This window comes from Bacillus rossius (assembly GCF_032445375.1).
Source record: "Bacillus rossius redtenbacheri isolate Brsri chromosome 4 unlocalized genomic scaffold, Brsri_v3 Brsri_v3_scf4_2, whole genome shotgun sequence".
NCBI classification, from domain to species: Eukaryota; Metazoa; Arthropoda; class Insecta; order Phasmatodea; family Bacillidae; genus Bacillus; species Bacillus rossius.
The window spans coordinates 33,488,184-33,511,769 of record NW_026962011.1 but is presented as its reverse complement, the minus strand read 5'-3'; the positions used below and the strand labels follow the sequence as shown (position 1 = coordinate 33,511,769).

General features: G+C 36.1%; 1 protein-coding gene across 2 annotated transcripts; it reads left to right on the top strand.

Moving 5' to 3' along the window:
• The first annotated feature begins 1,468 nt into the window (after positions 1 to 1,468).
• Positions 1,469 to 23,057, top strand: LOC134541788 (glycerol kinase 3-like). 2 transcript variants are annotated; one of them, XM_063385467.1, is made up of 12 exons: positions 1,469 to 1,634; positions 1,957 to 2,028; positions 7,205 to 7,463; positions 9,443 to 9,660; positions 10,955 to 11,064; positions 11,157 to 11,259; positions 11,831 to 11,945; positions 13,105 to 13,363; positions 14,005 to 14,210; positions 18,157 to 18,294; positions 18,965 to 19,057; positions 20,147 to 23,057. In XM_063385467.1, the coding sequence occupies exons 2-12, from the start codon at positions 1,957 to 1,959 to the stop codon at positions 20,239 to 20,241; spliced, it is 1,668 nt and encodes a 555-aa protein (XP_063241537.1). In that variant the 5' UTR covers positions 1,469 to 1,634; the 3' UTR covers positions 20,242 to 23,057. The 2 variants fall into 2 exon arrangements, with proteins under 2 accessions (XP_063241537.1, XP_063241536.1); XM_063385466.1 differs by having other exon boundaries at positions 1,954 to 2,028.
• The last annotated feature ends 529 nt before the right edge of the window (positions 23,058 to 23,586 follow it).

Below are 23,586 nucleotides of genomic sequence, written 5' to 3'. Positions count from 1 at the left end.
AAATAATGAATTCCAACAATTCTAGGTTTTTTATAATTTTAATTATTTTTATACCTAAAACAATAATAAAGGTAGTAGCTACTGTATCTGTTGCAATATCTGTTTGATAAATGCAAACAAGTCTATGTGTTTCACACACAAAAATACATATAAACACAAAACTAGTTTTCAAGAAGCTAAGTCGAATATTAAATTAGACACATTCTTCAAAGAGGCTTGCAGAACACAAAACCAATGCAACAATTAACCTTCAAACCAATCTTGTAGAATCAGACTCTGAATAAAGACTAACGTACATGATGCAGTTTTATAAAAACATTTACCGGTTTAAAGTATGCAGTGATGGTGTTTGTTTTGTCATGTATATATTTGTAGGTTTTTTTAATGATATGTGCTGGTCCAAGAATTACTTATACAGCCATTTTGCTGCAGTGTAATTTTCTTGTATTGGTTGTATTTAACCGTTTTCAGTCTTGTAAGGTAATTAATTGTTTTATATTAAAACCAGTTATGTTTATATTTTTGAATTAGTACGCAAACATTTTCAACGATAGCATTTTAGACACATCTGGGTTTTTTACCCATGTGTCTGGGTTTTTTTTTAGGTTATCTAGGTTTTTCATGAATATCAGAGTGGCAGCCCTGGTTACAAGTCGTTTTGTTTATTCTTCAAAGTACGCTCAGTGCGCAGTGCGTGCACCGTCTCGTTCAATAATAAAACTAATGAAATTTTAATATTAAAAAGTACATTAATACAAGATATAATATTTATATTTGTGCACCTAACAGCTATGAAAATGCAAATAAATTCTCAGTTGACACTAATAACAGATGTAATCAACATATGGACTTTTTTTTTCGATAACAATTAGTAACTAGTGTTTTTATACATTAAAAATTCACGATTTTATCAAAAATAAAAAAATAAAAAAACAGATAGGTACATTAGTAAGCATACTATATCAGTGTTTACGTTTCAAATGTTTCTTCAGATTAGTCGATGATTTATAACTCAGTTTTTGTTTACACAAATTACAATTAGCAAACTCATTATTTTCCGTGAAAAAATTCCACACAAATGAAGTCTTTTTCGTGCACTTATCCATTCCTTATTTCACTATAAAAATACTAACTACAAAGCATGACAGCCCGCAACATGGTGATACACGGCCAGGACGAACTGCAGTGAATGTTGAACTGATTGATACTGGTTGTATCAGGCGGGCATGAGAGTATCAGAGGTAGAGAATTACCAGGCGTGATAAATAATGTATCAGATTCTCCTTCCGGTCGCACGGTCTGCGTACGCGGAGCTTTATTTCCTCCTGGGACCGTCTGATACAGAAGTATCAGAGACTTGTACCTAGGTTCATTACTGTATCAGTATCTGGTTGGGACTGATACCGAAAATTGCTGTCCCAACCCACCTCTATGCCATACTGACAGTACCCACTGACGGTAGTGGATTTCTAAACAATAGAAATCGGAAAGTTGTCACAATGGCTGCCTTTGTTGTTGTGACTTACTCTGAATGTAACCTCAAATATTTGAATAAATTTGTACCAAGAACTTACTTCGTGATTGGTTGTTTTTTGTAGTTAATCTCCTTGTTATATTTTTAACAATATTGCAATGTTAGTATGAAAGTATTTTCAATTGTTTATATTGTCATTATAATGTTGAAAACATTCAAATTTTCTTTTATGTGGTCAAAATTCACTACTTAAAGATTTCGTGTCATCGAAAATTTTCAGTTGAGAATTTTAGGGGCTTTTTATTTAACAAATTCAGAGAAGATCGTATTTTAATTTCGACTAAATAAATCATTTTTTATCGCAAGTCATTAATCTTCCATTTATTTCTCAAGTACTTGACGTGTTTCAAAACTCACGTGTGTTTACTGCACTATTTTGCCTTTATAGTGATTGTTATATATATGCTTATTTGTTCCAGAAGATGCCTGCCAGTGGAAGGTTTGGGCCACTCATTGGGGCCATCGACGAAGGAACAAGCAGTGCGAGATTTCTGGTATTAAACCAATTGAATTGAATTGACCATTACACTCGCAATTGGGCTTTCACCCTGTGGCAAAGAGTCCTCTTTCACTCGCTTCCCCCCTCCTTTTTTTACCATTCTCCTCAGATCCTTTACATCTTTCACCCGTAGCATCTCTTTATCCAGCCCATTCCACTCCCTTGCTGTCCTGCCAAGAAAAGCGTACAACCCCTTTCCATTCGCAACAAGTCCCTCTGGAGCTTCCACCAGTGATCACTCCACCCTTTATATCCACCCCTGTGTATCCTAGTCTCCGGCTGCTAAACTCATTACCCTATATCTAACAAATTTCTTATTACTTACTTAATGCATATTACTTGATTATTTATTCAATTTATAATGATATTCAAATTAACTTATTATTTCATTCTTCCTCGTGTAAACGACCGCTACTATTGCTCCAAAACTCATACTATCATTCTTTTTTTTTTTCTACGGTGCTATTTTGTCTTTTGCTGTTGCCAGTACTACATACTATAGTTTCCTTTATTCCACCATTCAATTACTTAATCATTGGCCTACTTCCATGACGTCATTCTTTTCCTTTACTTTTTTTTACATGTAATAAATCCGCAATTGGCTGGTATTGCGATCTTTAATAGAGCTCATTTCCATATTTTTTAAATAAAGTTCTGGTAATATTCTAACAGAGCGGCTTTTCCGTTAAGTAATAATAAAATCCCGAAAATACTTCTTTCATAAACATAAAAAAATACATAGACAAAACAAATACATGAAACAAAATGAATAACATTGAGGACAATACTATAATAACACATACACAAGACAACACAGCAAGCAACTAACAGATAAACAAGAACAAGTTTCATAATTCTATAACAACAGTAATGATAATCCAGAACCTGATTATAAAAAAAATAAAGTAAAATATGGTAGCATCATTAACCTTAAACATATTCAATTTAAATTAAGATAAGAAAAATTGTTTTATATTTAAATGATTTTTTGATAGAGAGACATAGCAACCATGTTTATTAAAATTTGATATAATTCTGTATAATATATCATTTGATTTGCCTAAGGAGCATAATAAAGGTGTCTGTCGACTGTTATACTTTAATCCCAGTATTATCTAGAATATAATTTCATTTTGTTTTATTAGTATAACAGTTACAGATAAAAAGGGCATCTAATAGCTCTCTTCTTAGAGCTAAAGATCTGAGAGAGGATAGACTATTAGAATTGTTGGTAATGTTGGTCTTTTGATTAATGATATTGATTAATTTATTTTGTAATTTATCTAGTTTGTCACTCTCTGTTTTTGTGATATTGTTCCAGACCACGGAGGCATACTCAATCTTGGATCTTACTAAAGCTAAATATAAACTAACAATAGAAACTAAAGTAGTGGCATTGAAAGAAATATATTTAATCAACGCTAACAATCTATTACATTGCGATCTAAGAGATTCAATATGGTTATGAAAGTACAATTTATTATCAATAAGACACCTAACACAAACTGACACTCTAACACAAACTGACTTCAAGATAACATGATTACCAAGTTTATAATCAGAAGCAATGATATGATGTTTTCTGGAGAAGGTTATAGATGTAGTTTTCTCATAATTAAGGTCAACAAGATTTCTTTTACACCAATCGAAAACTGATGAGATGTCATTTTGAAGAAGTTTACAGTCTAGATGAAGAGAAATTTTTCTGTAAATCTTAATATCATCAGCAAAAAGTAGGCAATTAGAGAATTGTAATACTTTGATAATGTAGTCTATAAAAATATTAAAGAAAAGAGGGGATAATGTTCCACCCTGGGGTACACCAGAACTAACTATATGTAGATCAGATTTAATATTATTAATTGAAACATAAAAGATTCTATCTAATAAATAGCTATTGAACCACTTTAGATATTTATTGTTTAATCCTATATTTGATAATTTTGATAGTAAAATACAGTGGTTAACCGTGTCAAAAGCCTTGGCTAAGTCAAAGTAACATGCGTCAACTTGACCCCGTGTTATTACTTCTGAATAAATTGGGTTAACAAAACTAATTAAATTAGTAGTAGTAGATTTCCCATTTCTAAACCCATGTAGACAGTCAGAGAGTCTATTTTTAAGATTGAATTCAAGATCCTTACATATAATTTTGTCAAATACTTTAGCAAATCCATTTAAAAGTGATATCGGTCTGTAGTTTGCAACATTAAGTTTACTCTTTTTCTTATGTACAGGTATTACCTTTGCAATTTTCTATTTTTTGGGGTAAATTCCGCTATTTATACTAGTATTGAAAATAAAGTTAAGTATAGGGGCCAGAATAACAGCACATCCTTTTATAATAAAATTTGGAATACCATCAGGTCCAGTTGACATAGTGGATTTCAATGATTTAATTCCTCAAAGTACAAGGCTCTCAGATATGGTAGTCATAGGAATAGAGCACTTACTGTTTTCAGAAATTCAGTAGTTTAAATTATTTGTAGGAGTTACATAAATACTAGAAAAATGATGTGCAAAACTGTTAGCAATAAGTACTGGATCATTGGTAACGTTATCATTGATTTTAAGAGATAATTTCTGTCTGTATCCTTCTTTCATAATTTTTACATAGCGCCAAAAATTTTTTGGATTTTTTTTTAACTTTATTGTTAAGATTTTGTAGCCAAAACTTTTTGTCCCGAGAAATCAGACTTTTGGCCTCTCTACAATATTGAGAAAATAAATCATAATAATAGGGGTTCATATTTCTTTTATATAACTTATGGAAATGTGTTTTGGATTTTAATGTTTCTATAAGTTGTTTGGAATACCAATGCGGGTAACTGGATTTTTTATTTATTTTATTCGGGATGTAGTTCTTGATGTAGTTAATCAAAGTAGTAGTGAGAAAATCAATCCTTTTATTTGGATATTGTGATCCAATGGAAGATAAATAAAATTTTGAATAATAATAATAATAATAATAATAATAATAATAATAATAATAACAGTCCGTACTGTGCATCCAAACCAAAGTGTCAACCCTTGACGGATTTTTTTTTAGTGGTATGGATGTGCAAAGCACCAACTTGTTATGTGCGATAGCACGTAACCTGACACATGAAAGGAATTGTCATTACATGTATCAAACATAATAATTCATTTTTGTACGTCAGGTTACGTGCTGTTGCACGTAACCAGTCGACGCTTCACGTGTCTATACTACTGAAAAACATCCCTGTCAATGGTTCACGGTTGGGTTTGGATGCACAGTAGGGACTCTTCTATTTTTTTTTTATTTCTATATACGTTCCATTGCGTTACAAAATCCAATTACAAACATACACATACTTATACATAGAGAACAACAGAAAGAAGTTGCTGTGCTAGAAGACATTGGTGGTGGTCTCATCACCGCACAGGCTACCTAATATATAGAGACCTGCAAAATTCGCGGATTCATTCGGTGATAGGCTAAAATTCAAACACATATACCTCTTAGATGATTTTGCTATTGGCTTACTGTTCATCTGGACGAATCTCAACCAGTTATAAACCCTCAACCAAAGAAGGATCGAATCACAGACAAACCAGCTGAGACGACTTATAAGTCGGCAGCCAATGAACTTGCATTATTTGCCTGAGTGTACAGGGGTATGTGCAGTCTATCCTGAAGGCCATCGAAACTGCGAATTTTGCAGGTCTCTACTAATATAACATACAAGCTGTAAAAAAAAATTGCGGCAGCCGCGTCAAAGCACAAGTATTGTTATGTAAGCTATAAATGGTGATCTCAGAAACCAGTATGAATATAAAGACACTGTTTTCAGGGTGAATACAGGAACGCTTCTAGTATTTGAAAAAAGTATTTTTTTTTTTAATTTTGTTATTACTTCGAATAAAAGCCACACTGTAAGAATGTTCCCAAAGTTCTCAAATGTCAATTGAGTAGGACATTCAGAGATTTTAATTGGCTGAAAACATATCACAGATCCAGCTATAATACGGTATTAAGCAAAAGTTATTCCTAGAGCAAACTCTAACTCACTACTAATACCGGGCTTGCATAAATGCTTATCAAAATGTTCAGCTGTAGCTAGTCTGAGTTGTGTGGCAGCTGTTGCGTTTATGTTGTGTTATTTTGTAATTTGACCTTTTTACGTTCCAAAACTCCAAATGTGGAATCACAAGCCATTGAGATTATATAATTATAAATGCTTAGTTTTAATTTTTTCTTCATTTTTTAAGGATGAGCAGTGACTTTTTGTGTAACATTGTTCGAGAGTTGGTAGCACTTTCACAACGAGCAAAATTAGACTTGGCAAGTGACATTTAGTCAGCACCACTATATTGTATAGATGAATTCTGAATAAAACAATAATTTTTTTTACAATAAAATTAAAATTTGAAATGCCATGTAATATAATTCCAAAATGCCATAGTTATGTATATTTGCTTGTTTGTGATAGCTGTAACATGTGAACGTCATTCTTGTTCTTATCTCCCTCTACTGGGCCACGTTGGACGAATCAATTGTCTCCCTTGAAAGCTCTCTGGTTTTTGATGTTGGGTGATTAGTCTCCTGACGCATAGTTTTCTTTAATCTTTTGCTCTCATTTCAATTAAGAGTGTATTTATTTTTCCACAATAAATATCATGTTCCTAAGTTTTTATACCTTGTTACCCTTGTAGATGTCTACCGACAGGCCTTATTCTGCAACCACCGAGAAGGGATAACTGATGACCTAACATGGGTGACTTCAACTGTCATACTCATTACACACAGGGGCGTAGCCAGGGAGGGGTTTTAGGGGTTCAAACCCCTCCCCCCTTCCTTTAGCACCAAATCTTTAATTAATTTCTTATTCATAAACTCAAAAAAATTTCATATTAAAATTAATAAAATTTTTACCATTACAATATTTATATTTAAGAACCGAAAACTGCTAAAATAGCACTATTTTACACCTTAAAATCCTAATTTTCCCGGGGGTAGGCCCCCCTTCCCCGCTTTAATACGGGGGGGCCCATGCTTCTTAACACCCCCCATTCACAAATCCTGGCTACGCCACTGATGACACAGGTACACAAGTGTGTCGTGCCCTGTCGAGCTATGAAGCCGTGACCGGGACGACAGGTGGCGAGGGGTAGCCCGGGAGACTCGCGAGTGCGGGCGTGCTCCGCAGGTGTTTGCGGCGAGCACGGGCGAGGTGCTGACCTACCACCAGGTGGAGGTCCTGCAGCAGTTCCCCCACGAGGGCTGGGTGGAGCAGGACCCCCTGGAGATCCTAGAGGCTGTCACGGAGTGCGTGGCGAGGTCGGTGGAGAACCTGCGCCAGCTCGACATCGACCCGGCCGACATCAAGGCCGTGGGCATCACCAACCAGCGGGAGACCACCATCCTGTGGGACCCGCACACCGGCAAGCCTCTCGCCAACGCCATAGGTGAGCGTCGGTGTTTAGACTTGTAAATATTGTGTGTAATTTAGTCTCTAGACGTACAAAACTGTAAAATCCATATAAAAACGACACAATTAATTATAATGCGCTCGCAAACAACTCAATTGGCAGCAAGCATGCACGATAGCACAGCTTACCGCCATGATGGTTGAACGACAACTGTTGCTTCGGTGCCGGAAGCTGCAGGGCTACCCACCTTGGCAGGCAGCCAACTTGAAAAATTTGGCGCTGCTAGCAAGCAGCGCAGGAAGTTCAATTCAAAATTCAAATGTTTCCAAACACTATACACTAAATTACACACAATATTTACAAGTCCAAACAGTCAGTGACACGTCAGTCGTGGGTCGCACACCTCTCAGCAGGGCGGTAGGTTCTTACCTTGACTTAAATCATTGTTTTGGACATAAGCCGTTGCTAGTTTGCAGTGTATGTCATAGAGAAAAAAACCGAAATAATGGACAAAGAAAGATGGATTAAAAAAACACACAGAAAACAAGCCAATGCCAAATGTTAAATGTAAAGACAGTGCAGAGAATTCTGTGGAAGGAATTTATCAGAACAATATTATCACATATGAACATGTGGGCTTGTGATGAGACAATTGCAAAAAAAAAAAAAAAAAAAAAAAAAAAACAGAAAATTCAGAGAAAGAGCAACTTTGGGTAACACAGATACATCATGGCGGGTTGAACAACTCGGCGTAGCCAAAAGTCAACCAACTGCTTCCAGTCTGTGGTCAGGTCAGCAAAGTAAACTGCTTCCATCTTCCTCTCTCCCTCCACCATTAGTCCTCCTTCACTTTATTCCAGTCTTCTTCTCTCTCCTGCTCTTCCCACTTTTTCTTTGTCCTTGTGTACTTCAACTCCATCATTTTTCTAGACATCCTCTCTTTACCCATTCTCTGCACATGGTCATACCATCTCATTCTTGCTCTTTTCATGAGCTCACACAAGTTTTCTGTACTCATGCTCTTTTATGCACCGTCTCATTGTCGAATGTAAGTTAGGTAAAATTAGTGGTGGACGAAGTACCAAAACGTAATTTTTGAGTTGAGGGTAGCATTATTAGTGGATCAGGCAACCCGGATAGTCAAAATCACTCCAGGCAGATGTTGGGATGGTCCTTTACTTAGGCCTTAGCCGATTTTTGTCCCAAACTCTGTACCTAATTATTGCTTTAATAATCAGTACCTAAATCATTAGCTGCCAGATATCTATATACCTAAATAAAAATTTAAATGTTCATTCATTCAAAATCAAATCTCCGAAAGGTCTGTGATTGCTTTGAAAAATTTGATACAATGTTGCATTGAATTAGGTGCATGTTTTAATATACCTGTGTACACCTGTGACAAGTAAAATGATGAATAAAAATTTAGATAGGTAAAAACATAGATTTTTCATATTTGCATTGCTATAGTGTGACATACCTATATATAAATATAGAGAGAAATGATGTGCATAGAGAGAGAGAGATAAAGAGGTTTTTTGTACATGTGTACGTTCTTCAAACAAATTACAAAAAAAAACTGAGGTATTGCAACACATGTCGATAGTTAGTTTTACTATAAAAATGTATAATGAAATCGGTTAAGTACATAAAAAGGTCTTTATCCGGACAAGCTATGGTATTCAACACATTCTAAAATCCGGCACCAATCGAGCTGCTCATTTTTTTTTAATCTTCGCGTTTGATTACAGCTGCCAGTATGCATCAAGCATTTCCTACGCTACCAGCATTGTGTCGTTAATCGTCACTGTTGGTTTTTTATTCCAGTGCAATTTTTTTCCTGTTTTTTTTAGCGGGTTGTATTTTACATTTAAAAATGTTCTCATTTGGTACGTAATCTCATTAAAACTATATTGTGTTTTGACGACCCGGCTGAATGTGGTCCGGGGTGGCAGCAGTCGCTAGTGAACCAGGTCGTGGAGGATGTGACGGCCGCGTGGCCCATGTGCGCGCAGTGTGGCTGGACGTGCGGACCACGGACACGGTGGACCAGATGCTGGCCAAGGTGAAGGACCGCAACCTGGACTACCTGAAGCCCCTGTGCGGCCTGCCGGTCAGCACGTACTTCAGTGCGCTCAAGGTGCGCTGGCTCATGGACAACGTGCCGGGCGTGACGGCCGCCATGGACGAGGGGAGGTGCCTCTTCGGCACCGTCGACTCGTGGCTCATCTGGGTGAGTCGGCCCCCGTCTCCCGTCCACGCTCGGTTCTGTCTCTCGAACGAGAGGTGCATTTACTCACTTCAGAACAAATGAAACCCAGAGAAGATTTTTTCTTTCGTTAAGTAGTAACATATTTAATTGTGTGAAAATTGATGTAAAAGTATGTATGAATCAGAATTTTTTTTTTCTAAAACTACATTTTTGAAAGTGTAACTTGTCCCAAATTTTTTTTTTCCTTGTCGAAGTTGCTTGCATGTTGACCAAATGTTCAACAAAACAATTTAAATTTAGTTTTCAACTAACGACCAAATCACCTTGGGCTGAAATATAATTTAAAAAAAAATCTTTAGTAATCAATCTTAATTCCAGGCAAATTCTGGGATTGTTCCTTGCCGCTGTCAGTGGTAAGTGAGTTCTGTTTTTCCATTATTAATGACTAAATGCAATGTGAAAGTTGAAGACTAGGGCTCATTAAAATATATTGTATGTGATGGACAAGAACACTTTGTGATTGGTGATGTCACGGAAGGTGAAGTTCGCATGTTGGACATTAGGTATCGTCTTTTGTGTCCAGGGTGGCCACCCAACCAGGTAAATCAGGAAACCTGGAATTAGTCAGAAATTTTTTTTGTTGCTGGAAAAACCGTTTGAAACATGCAAATTTTTAAAAGCCATCAGGAATGATTTGTTTGTCAAACAAGTTGAAAGAACTTAGTTGAAAAACTGCATCATAAATATAACCATTTTTTAGCACTGTTTACTGGCGAACCTCCGCAGCAGATTTGAGGATTGCAACACGTGTTAAAGATAATACTATGGGTTGCTGGTGATTAGCCGAAAGGGTAGGAAACAGGAACTTTTTACTCAATTTAATAGGGTTGTGTTTCTTCTCTTGCCATGGCCACCTAATGCTACCGGCAGAGACTGGAGTGCTCTTATACCATGTGATGCCACAGCTGCCATGTTGAAGTGAGGCGTTTCAGCAAGAATTTAAAATCAAAGTTTTTCTATTGTAAAGATACTTATTTACATGCATAAAAATAAGTTGTAATTAATAACAACAGTGCTAGAGGAATAGAATGAGATAATTTAAAAAATTGTGCTTGTTCGCCATGTATTCATTCATGTGTTGAAAATAAAATGACCAACTATTTTCCGATATTGATTTAAATAGCAGATTGAATTAAACATTACCTTTTTTAACCTTGAAGCACTATTATTGAATTTACATGTCACTCAATGTCATGAAGTGGTTACGTTGATTGTATGTATTAATGGGAATTTGGAGAGGTGCTTTCATTTGTAGAATTTCACTGGGGGCAAAGATGGCGGTCTTCACATCACTGACGTTACAAATGCATCGAGAACCATGCTTATGAACGTGAAATCTTTAAAATGGGATCCAACGTTGTGCAGGTATTTATTACTGAAACATATTCTTGTTTTGTGCTTAAGTTTATTTTTTGTAGTGAAACATGTAATATCGTTTTTTAATACCATGTGTGTAGGTTCTTTGATATCCCGATGCATGTGTTACCTGAAATTCGAAGCTCTTCAGAAATCTACGGATACATTACCGAAGGACCGTTGCAAGGAATTCCCATATCAGGGGTAAGGGAGTGGTGTTATCATTTATTGTTTCCAATGTATATTAAATTAAATTTACAACCTCTAGTTTGTCAGTTCGGTATAACAGTATTGGGAATTTTAATTTACACTATTTATTAACCTTTCATATAAACACTTAAAAGAAGTTGTTTCATATGATTAAAAGTTTGGGGGCAACTTAACAACAATATTTGTGGGTATATTTACTGCTCCACATTTAATTTATTGAAATATGTGCTGCTGTAATGAGATGTTGTCACATTCAGATCAGAATAACCCACGAACCTCATTACAGAGTACATACTTCACTTGAAAAGTCTCTCATTTAAAAGTATATACTTTTAGAACCCTACCATCATAATTTACATTTAATATCAGTTCAGTATAAAGTGGCTTCATTATTAAGTACCAAAATCATTGATTTTTTTTTTTCCATGTACGTTGTAGCAATATTTTACTGTAGATGTACAAATAAATTCACTATCAATGTGGCGTGATCTTTGTGGGGCCATGTTGTTACTCAGTTGGACAGACTCGGCAGTGAAGTGTTGTGTGTGTGTTCTCCTGGGGGCAGTGTCTCGGGGACCAGCAGTCGGCTCTCGTCGGCCAGCTGTGCTTCAAGCGAGGACAGGCCAAGACCACGTACGGCACCGGCGGCTTCATGCTGTACAACACGGGGACCATGGCAAGTACCCGTCCGAGCGGGACATTTGTGTGTCTGCAGTTTTGCTATTCAGTTGGCATGGCTGGCGAAGTGGACGACCTTGTTCTTTGCGAAGTGTCTCTCTTTCCAACGCACAATTTCTGTATTAGCGCTGTCCTTGTTTGGGTGTGCTCTGTTGCCTGATGTAACCGAATAGCACAAAAAGTTTTAGACAGTATTATTTTTATTATGTAATGGAAAATGCTTTAAAAGTTTCTTTTAAAAAAATTTTTTTTAAAAGAAAATTTCACATGAGAATATGGAAATATTTTTTTCTTGTTGTATGTAATCAAGAGCATCATCAGATAACATTCAATTCTTTCTTCTAAAGAAGTATAACTTAAAGACATCATCTTGGTTTTACTTTTTCCTTAAAATTTGATTTTAAAAATGTTGGCTCTATTTTATGTCAACACATAATTAATGGAATGCCTTGTTATGAATAGTAACCAACTGCTATTAGTTTCTCCTGGGAAATAATAATTGGTGTTTAGAATTTATATATATTTTTTTTCTTTCAGAGTGTATACAATTGTAATGATACAGTCAGAATACACTTAGAAAAATGAACAAATAGTCAAATTTAAAAAAAAAAAAATGCAAACTTATCGTTGGTATATGTACAAAATAACATTTTTAATGTTAACAAGGTGGGTAGTAGCAATTTAGCAACATAGAGTACCATTTGCTCTCTACTGCAATCTAAACACGAGACAGACTATAGAAGTATGTAACGCACACACTGGTTAAAAAAGTGTAAGTCCCATTGTTAATTTGGATGATTAATGTATGATCACATGGACCATTGTGGTTCAGTGATAACATCACTGGCCTACCGCCTGGGCGTTCCTTCTGCTCCATTCTCGTCTCATCATAGACCACGTAGTCCTTATTCTGTAAACTCGGGCAGGTTGCCCAGCTTTCCCGCCTACTCTCATGTTTACCCTGCCTCCTGGATTAACAACATGCTGTTCTTTATTTTACAAGATAGACTATTTGCATGAAACTGAGGGAACACTATTCAAAGGAGCAATGATTTCAAGTATCGGACTTTTTATAGGATGTTACTCAAGGTGGCTTTATAATTCACTGACCGGCCGTAGCTGACAAGTGTGTGGGACGCGTGGCTTGTTCTATCTAGGCAGTACAGTCCAACCACGGCATGTTGACCACGGTGGCGTATCGTCTGGGCAAAGACGCACCGCCCGTGTACGCCCTGGAAGGATCCATCGCAATCTGCGGGGCCATCATGAAGTGGCTGCGCGACAACCTGGGCGTGCTCCGGGACGTGACCGACTCGGAGAAGGTGGTCGAGGAATCCTCCGTGAAGACGGACGGGAAGGTGTACTTTGTGCCGGCGTTCTCGGGCCTTTACGCGCCGTACTGGCGGAAAGACGCTCGCAGGTGAGTGCTTCGCCTTTACAACACATCGGGACTCGCTCTTGTGTTCGGCGGCGTATACACAATCTACACACCAGTCTTTTTTATGTTTGTTTCTTGTACAACTTTCATGCTTCTTCAAAGAATATTATTTTTAATGTTACCATTTTTTTTTTCAATTATAACAAAGAATTTTTTTTTCTTTTTTCATTCATAATGAATTAATATAGATCATGATAAAACTTCCCGGCTTTAATTTTTGAATATTTGCTTTAGAGAAGTTATTTAAAAAAAAACTAAAATTTGAATAGAAAATTTCTTAATGTTTTCTCTAGTTTGACTGAAAGAAAAAAAAATTCCATAGTCTTGCATTTTATTGAGTTACGTCGCTGCAAGTTGCCAGAATCAATGTGAACAACACGAGTCGTTTGTCTAGCATTCACAAGGGCCCGCAGTAACGGTTTAGTCTGATCACCCGCCTTACAAATGGATAAAAAGATGCTTTTCTTTAGTAGCTTGTAAAGTTTATTTAAAAAAGGCATTGTTTTTTGTTATGAGTCTGTAAGCTGTATGGCTAGGTGAGTCACGAGCTCTGGACGAGAGCGAGTGAGCTCCGGACCGCCGAGTGCCGTCGGACAGTGCCGTGAGCTGGTGTGGTGCCCCAGCTGCATCGTGGGCATCACGGACCAGACGACGAGCGGGGACGTGGTGATGGCGGCCATGGAGGCCGTGTGCTTCCAGACGCGCGACATCATCGAGGCCATGAACACGGACTGCGGCGTGCCCCTGCGGCAACTGCTGGTCGACGGGGGCATGACCGCCAACAACAGCCTCATGCAGCTGCAGGCCGACCTGTGCGGCTTCGAGGTCGGTGCGTGTCCGGCGGGAATGTTCCAGTGCCGGTATCGGCTGATATTCCCTTTTTTTTTTTTTAATTTCCAATGTAATTGTTTCCTATTGAAACTCAAAAAAAAAAAAATACTGAAACAATTTCATCCATTCAGGTGTCACCCAATTTTCTATTTCCAGTGAAATCTTATTGCAAGGTACCCGAAAAAGCCCACCTTTTTAGTACCTAATGATTAGGAACACCTGTATTTCGCGATTTCATTTCATGTCAAGGTATTTTCACAAAACACTGTAGCTTTTTCTAAGAGTCATGAAAAATTGTGAGGGTGCAGCAGTACGGTGACCACATTCTGATTGGCCCCGTCAAGAGCGGGACGACACCTCTCACCGACCTCAGCCAATAACCACAGGAGAAAAGCTACAGTATTTTGTGAAACGCCTTGACACGAAATGTATTCGCGAAATACAGGTGTTCCTACTAATGATAAAAGTACTTTATACTGATCTGTTGCTAAATGTAAAACAGCTTGTTGCGACCTTAAAATATATACAGTAGAACCCCGATTTAACGAAGTGCTATGGTTACCGAATATGTTTACTCTAAATCGATGTTTCGTTAAATCCGATTTTCCGATTTTCAATGACCCCCGCACTCATAATCGCGTCCCTACCGTTTCCATATCGTAGACAGGGTCGACGCTGATATCTTGTGCTGCCGTGCTATCTCAGACTTCGTTAACTTTACATCTTCAATGTCTTTTAATCTCGCTCGTACGGCCCCCGGTTCGTACGTACACCTCGGTCGTACATACAGATTTTCAGAAACCGTGAAAAATGAGGCTTAAAATAAAAGTTTAAAAATATGTAAAGTGTAAGAAATACGTTAAAGTGTATTAAAATACAGTCGCAACCTGCAGCGTTTATAACAAATACGAGCTACATACACATTGCGACACAGTAAAAAATAAAAAAATTGGCCGCAAATTGATGGGAAATTTCCGTCAATAGCGCGCCGTACGCGGAGAAAGGTCATTGTACTCGGTCAGCTGCTGTTACGGCGCGGCGTAGCCACCGGCTGACTCTCTTTGTTCGCTGAGCTGCGCAGCACTTATAAAAAACATATTCCAAAAACTAAACACCGCGCACAAAGCTCTTACTGAGAATAATAAAGCTGTAGCAAACCGTATGTATTCGATACCGAGTAACAGGTGCGCCATCTAGTAACCAGTAACGAAACGTTACACACGGCTGCATCTCGTTACTCGCATTTTTCGTATGTTTTACGCATGCGCGCGCATATTCGATGAATTTGCGTTACAAAGAACGATGTTTGTTTATTAAGTAAAGTATAATTTGGAAATTCGTCGTCATAAAGTTTTTTACTGTTTATTAAAGGTATTGTGTGTGTAGACAAAGTTTGAGATTGGAACAGAAACAACGTAAGAAAGTATTGTTTACAAATTAGAAATATGTTTTTATTATCGCATATTTTCACGTTTTTTTTGTTCTTATCTTAAAAGAGATAGTATAAAAAAAGCCGCTCTAATGAGATTTAATTGTTTCTTGGTTAACAAAAACTGTTAATTATCAAATATTGTTAATTGTTTATAGTCTATTTATTATTATTTACGCGACGTCATACTGTACGCGTACGCAATACGACTCGAATCGTTGCTGCAACATAACATAGCATGTTATGCGGTATCAGAAGTAACGAGTAATGTAACGTGATACGATAGTAACGAGTACTAATTGTTATAGTAACGAATACATACGGGGACACTTTTTTTCGTTACTTTTACACCTCTAGAGAATAATGATAATGGCGTATTGGTGTGACATGGTCACAAGTTGAAAAAACCTGGAGGATGGGAAAGGGAATATTTGGAAACGTGTGATTATTGGCTAGCACTGTTACTATGCGGGCGTGTTTGGAAGATAACGTGGTGAGTCAATCCGGGCATTGAAGAGGGGGAGGGGGATGCGGACAAAGAAACCCTTCATGATGTCATGTGTCGCGGACAGTCTATCTATCCAGGCGCGCGCAATGGCACGCACCTACGCAATTCAGTTACAGCGCCCGCAGTTTTTAAGCAATTTGAACAACTTTTTTAATTTTTTCGTATTTGGACAGATGATGCAAAGGCACATATTAATATATAGTACCTCCGTTCTATTACTGACACCACAAAGTGTAATTTTTAATAAGATTCCATTACTATTTACTTTCATTTTTTGGAAATCTATATTATTATTTTAATAAATTGGTGTTTTTTTGATGGTTCCTGAAAACCTTTACGTTAAATCGCTGTTTTCGTTAAATCCGTGTTCGCAAAATCGGGGTTCTACTGTACTTTAAAGTAAGAAATCCTTTGTAGTGAGGTACTTTATAAGGAGATTTCACTACCTGTATATAGTACCATTTTTTTTGCATGGTTAACCACAGGAAGGCATAAAATGTCAAAATGCCATGTCGATCAAGGTTTTGTATACTTTGGTATAAAGTATAAACTTAGAATTCATGAATTATGACAGAGCCTATGAAAAACAGACTTTTTTTTAAATTTATTGTTAACTATTTTCATAAATTTTTCAGTGAAATGTCTTTAATCCAGCACTGTCAGGACAGTTATTGAACAGCAATACATATAGTTTCAACATTAATACCAAAATTGAAAATGGGAAACACAGTTGGGAATGAAAACCCACAGTAATGAAGAACTTTGAACATTCTGTAAATACCGGCAGCGTAGCACTGCAACCTGGTGGGCACGGTAAACAGCCAGAATCCACCTGAAAAAATCTGAGTACCGAGTGGTTCTATTGGTGCCGAACCATAGAATGCGGGATTAAAAACATTTTTCTGTATTAGAACTTCTCAATATGGCAGTTGGTGCCAAACTTGTGTGTTTTCCTGTGTAAGGATTATACACTTATACATCATACTTGATGCAGGATCCAGAGTAGTCGAAGGTTCAGATCACTTTTCTTCCACGAATGTGATTCAGATTTAATTTCCCGCCGGGTAAAAAACCCAGATTTTTCACAAGTGGTAAACATGACGTACGTTTTAGTGCGCCAGTGAGAACGTATTATATTCCCCTCCCATTGCTGTTTTTTAATACTTACTCCACCAAAAAAGTGGTAAAATTTATACGCTGCATTGTTACAATAAAATAATTTGTAATAAATTGGTCTAAAACAGATACATTCAGAACAATAAAAAAAAAATAATTACCTAGCATTAGCAGTTCGAAAGTGATTCCGTAAGAGATGCTTGATAAAACGTATTAAATTAATTTTTCCAACCCGTGCATTTTGGGACAGTTTTTATATTTGTCTGGAAATGACATTCCTTGAATTTTAAACATTGAAAGATTACTTTTCTTATGATCTGAATTAAGTTTTGGTTAACTGCTGCTTAATTCGAAGAAAAAAACTTGCATTTTGTTGCTTTGTGGTGTATTAGCTTGCATTTCAGTGTTAACGTGGTGTTTTGGCATGCTATTCTGTGTTATTTTGGCTTCATCGCAATTCAACATGTACATATCTTGTCCCTACTCATCGCCCCTCAATGTCAACGAGTCGCTGAGCCCCGATTCAAGGCTAGCAGCAGGGCTGGGGACTGACTGTGGGCAGGGGCGTCGCCGGGGGGGGGGGTTAGGGATTCAAACCCTCCCCCCCCCCTTATCACCAAATCTTTAATTAATTTCTTATTCATCACTCAAACAAATTTCATATTAAAATTAGTAATATTTTTACCATTACAATATTTCAATTTAAGTACCGAAAACTGCTAAAATAGCACTATTTTACACCTTAAAATCCAAATTTTCCCGGGGGAGGACCCCTGGACCCCCCACTTCAATACGGGGGGGGGGGGGACCATGCTTCTTAACACCCCCCATACGCAAATCCTGGCTGCACCGCTGACCGCGGGTGTGTGTGTGTCTGTGTGGCTCCCCCAGTGCGACCCCTGATGACGGAGACGACGGCCTTGGGGGCGGCCATGGCCGCGGGCAGCGCGGAGGGCATCGGGGTGTGGGACCTGAGCCAAGTGCACTCCGCCCCCGCCGACACCTTCTACCCCGCCATCACCGAGGACGGTAACCGTTTGTAGTTCCTAGCTGATCGAAGAGTTGGTTGTTTTAATTGTAAGCCAGTTCTAAGTTACTTGAACATATTATTATGCAATTGTAAAAGAATTTCAATGAAATATTTTTTTTTTCTTCTAAGAATTGGTTATTATCAGGTGACGGGCCAGTCAGATCCTAAAACACACATATACCATCAAATCCTTAGTATCCAAAGGATTAAATTTTTCATAAAATCGATTCAAAGGAAAATATTAAAGGAAATAAAGAAACTTAAATTTTTTTTACACTGATAACCTCTGAAGTTTACTAGGCAAATTTTTTTCTTCGTACCGGTCCTGTCACCATTTACCTATATATATTGTACTTTTAACATTTATTTATGTAAATTAAGTTACATAATATATTGACTATGGAAACCTAATTTGTGAAACAACCGTTTGTATGTTTCAACAACATTTATTGAATATTTTTTTTAATGTTGACCCTTGATACATATATTCGGATTATAGGGGTATATACGAGGTACTCTCTGAGATTCGAGATTTGGATTCAAGAATATTTGGATCTGACCCATCACTAGTTTCTAATGTAACTGTTATTGTTTAATAGTGTAGTAATCCAAGTTGATTTCTTGGAGAGTAAGCTGCTGTTATTATTTTTTTAATGGTTGAATTTTCAGAGCGTGACATCAGATACTCGAGGTGGAAAATGGCGATCAAGAGGAGTTTTGGGTGGGTTCCGGATCCCTCGACGGAGGAAACGACGGAAAGAAGTAAGTAAAACCAGATTTTCAATTTTTCACTGTAAAGTTAGGCTTGAAGGGAGATATCAGATTTTGTGAATTCACTTTTTCTGACTTTTAGAAATGTGCCTACAAAAATTAAACTCTGAAAAAACATGTTTTTTTTTAGGTTTATGTGTTTATGTACATAATGTAATTTCTACATGTTTTGGGTAGTTATCCTAATATATTTTTGGCACAACATGGCATTCTTCTGTTCTCTGTTTGGTTCGGTTCCAGTTCTTAATAATCAGTTCTGTGTTAACCTCCACACAATTTTCAGTCTCACTTAAGATATATTATGTCCAAATAAATTGTGTGTTTATTTGTTTAATATGACTTAACAGTGCCCCACTTTACCATCATGTGACCACGAAGCAGCACAGTTGCTTCACTTCTCACTAGATGGCTGGAGCAGCACTAATGACATCCTGTTTTATTTTATTGAGACAGATATCTTATTAGTAATACATATTATCAACTTTTTTTGGCTGGGTCAGTATTTAACTAAGGACACCAATTAAAACTAGATTGAGAAAAATTTAAATAATAGTTCACAATAGGTTAAGTAAATTATAAAAGGTAAATAATAGCAAGTAGCAACACACCAAAGCAGTAGCAAGTTAGATATGTCCACACTATTATAAAACTGTAACAGACGTTTGTCTGTCTGTTCATTTGTTCGAGCATCACGCAAAAACTACTGGACTGATTATGATGAAACCTTTTTTTGTTTAAAAGCTTATGATTAGACTTAAAAACTGGTTTATAGTTATATGTTATTATCTCGCTATGATGACAAGAGTCTGGAGTGATAACAATAAAAGTAATAAAACCACTTTTTTTTTTCACAACCAAGTGCAACCAATATGAGGTGAGCTTCCATTTCAATATAGCATCTGTATCAACATCTTCCACGTTACTATACATTCTGTCAAGTGGCTTTTATGGTTTCATTCAATTTTAACCATTTCAAAACATTCTCTAGCCTTAATGTTAGATATCACATCCTACCACTCAACAAATTGGTGTAACACGAGGTCCTGAAGATGTGTAAAATGTGTGTTATTTTGTTGCCAGATAAGGATCTCTCAATTCTGTCATCAGTGCCTGTGACGGTCTTCATGATCTCTGCGTTCGCTGTGTTGTTGGTTGCGAAAAAGATGATGGGGTAGGACAATAGTTTGGTTCGTTAGTTGGTACCATTTTAGTATTATCATCATCATCATCATCATCATCATCATCATCAATCATAATCATCATCATCATCCAGGTTGTTGCAATAACATTCTTTGAGAACATAGCGTAATGTGTAAATGATTTGTGGAACTGAAGTAAGCAATAGGAATAATTCCTGGGTTTTTTTTTTCTTTTCTTCCCATTATTCCATTAAAGTGTCTGATGATTTGTAAGCATCAGGATACAATATTTTTGTTTGTATGCAATTATAACTTGAACACACATCCAAAGAATATTAGAGTTTTGCACGGGAAAAAAACACTCATGTGATTTGGCCGTGACGTCAGAGGACATGTTTGGATTTATGACTAATCCGAGTAGCTGTTTACCCTATAAAGCCATTCCAATCTGTAATTTTATAGGCCACTGGCCTAAATGATGTATATGCATATGTATATGTTACACTGTTGTGAGAAATTGTTAACAAGGTTTTTACAGGGTATTTATTAAAATCTATACAATCTCTTGCACAACCTACGATTAATGGTACAAATAATTTAAATTAACGTACATGAATACCGAAAGGAAGCAAAAAAAAATTAATTGAATTCAAGCCAGAAATATTTAAAAGCCTGGACTGTGATTCTACACTCCATATTAATAGTGTGGATTCTTATATGCTCATGTACAGAATTGTACATTTCGGCCTGTAACTGATATGTTACCCTCCATTAAGATCAAACACAAGTGTTTTAAATAATCAAATCTAATAAATATAAAGCCACATAAGTTTCAATGGTTGAAAAAAGTGCACAAGTAAACTTCTACAGTGCAAAAACAGTTTTTTTTTAAACCCGGAAACTAACGTTATAAGTCATGATCCAGTAGTTCGTTACTAATGCATCTTGTTTTTTTAATATTTCAATCTAGATAGCAGCACAAACATTTCTAGTTTTATTTTCCATTATTCTTTTCAAATTAAAGCTTCCATTAATGTCAAACCAAAATTTTTTTTATCATTCCTGTTACTGTTTCATGAACAAAATTCACTAAGATTTAAAATATGCACAAACTAGAGACAAGATTTTATGGTGAGTTGCGAAAAAACCTATTAACTATAGGTCAGTACAACATGTAACACCAAAAGTGCATTAAAACATCATATAATACAAGTTACGTAATGAAATAAAACAGTATTTAAACAAATCTTTATTCAAGTGATTGAAATTGTATTCTTTAAAATTAAAAATTGTATGAATACTATTTTTTAATATGTAGTCAGTAAAAAAAATGCACTGATAAGTTTATTGTGAAAACTAATTATTTTTCCTAGATAACATACCTCATATTGTTGTTCATTTTACATGATAAACTCAATTATGTTCTTTCCTCATTTTTTTGACAAATTTTACTTTAGACATTCATATTATCTTATTTTATTTTAAAAATTCAGAATTCAGTAAAAAAAAATGCATAAATATTTTATCATACTTTTTTTTAATATTCCACCATATTCATTAATAAAAGCATTTACTGTTATAAAAATAAAACCCTTCACATTGAAATCTGCCTTTTTAAAAACTAAATTGAGCTAAAAATGTAACCATAAAATCTTGTCTCTAGCACAAAAAAATTTTATGTAGACTGACCTTTCAAGAACAGTTAAGCTTCGTTCAAGATAGTCTATGACTATGGCCCTATGGGACATATAGCAATAACAAGACAAATTAAAATAAAAAAATTTCCATGACATATACGCAATGATTGCTCTCTAAGAGTAAAAAAAGAAAATGAGTTATTGTATTAATTGACTCGCCTTTGCTGTCGATTGAGAATAAATGTAAGTTATGGTATTGACAATACAACAGGGAGTTATTGCCTAAGCATACTTGTAGTTAAGATTCACAGTTGGGGTTTTACTGCTTATTAGATTACTGTGAGTGATACGTCCTGACACTTCTTCTGCACATTCCCAAATAGCAATAGATGTCCTATGATGTCACGAACTTACAACCAATAGTCATTTTCAATTTTATGGCAGAGTTTGAAAATTTGACATTTTTCACTGGATTATCATAAAAACTAAAGTGGTCATGTAAGAATTATTTTTAATGTCTAAATTATATAACATAGTTACTTAAAGTCATTAGATTTAATGGAGTTAATTTTCAAGGAATCATTCCTATTCAACAGTGGTCCAACCCACAACTTATCTATAAAATTTTGCAGCTGAGAACTGCACATTTCTTGAATGGTGAACCGTATAGATTTTTTTAAAGCAAATTATTTTAGAACTTGGCTTCATCTTATATTGTTTACTTGCCAAAACATTAAAAATATTAATTGATGCAATAGTTATTTTTTTGTGCTTGTCATTAGAAATAATAAGGTTGGTTCCCAGTGCATAATAATTTTATTTAAAAACTTAAAATGTTTTTGGATAATGTTACTAGTGGTAGAAAACTGTGCGAGGTGTTTACTGTTCATCCTATTTAGTCTTTCCGTCATTATCAGCATGTTGATATGATGGTCAGGGCTGTGACTCGTAAAATGTAATGTATAACTTAGCTCATGTGCAGTAAGCTTGTAGGTTTTCTCAGGATATTCCCATTCCCTCCATCACATGCATTCCTTTGTTGATCCTTTCATTTCCTCGTTCCACCCTTTATCCTTCTCTACTCTTTACAGGCCTGGATATCATCAAGAGGTTGAACCCTAAGGTGATAGTAACTGCAATGGTCATTTGAAGCGGTTTACTGTTAACTGTTGTCCTCCTGCTTCGTTGGTTATCGTTACATTTATTTTTCCCTTTGAACAGACAAGCACTTAAGAAATAAACTAGGACTCTACACCTCAAATTGCATCTCTCAAGATGACTGGTAGTCACTCAACTTTGAGTGGCATGTTCAATGGCTTGGACCACTGTTGCACTAAACTGAATCAGTCTGTGCTGTTATTAATTTCATTAACTCCTCTATGAAAAAAGGAAACGTCTCTCAGCCTCACATTTAAATCATACTTGTTCTTGCCAGGTTACCATGTGTGCTTTTTTTTATAGTCTCCTAAAATGTTTTATTATCATGTGTTGTGAAATTATTTCCTGTGGTCAAACTGTCAAGTGTTTGTAAAGGTATATTTTTTGTGTAGTGGTGACAACAAATATTTATGTAGTGTTATTTATTTATTCTTGTTCATTAGTTGTCAACAAATTTGTGATTTCTGTTTTAAAGAATCACAGAAAGCTAATGTTTTATTATGTTTGGAATAGTGATAAGAAATTCAGATGTATTTTGCGAGACCAAAGTGTGTTTTACAATAGCATGATACACTACATTTGTGAA

Coding starts and splice junctions, on each gene's coding strand:
- LOC134541788 (XM_063385467.1), top strand. CDS start 1,957: ATGCCTGCCAGTGGAAGGTTTGGGCCACTCATTGGGGCCATCGACGAA. Junction 11,260..11,830: donor AAGGAATTCCCATATCAGGG/GTAAGGGAGTGG, acceptor TCCTGGGGGCAG/TGTCTCGGGGACCAGCAGTC. Junction 13,364..14,004: donor TGGCGGAAAGACGCTCGCAG/GTGAGTGCTTCG, acceptor GTGGTGCCCCAG/CTGCATCGTGGGCATCACGG.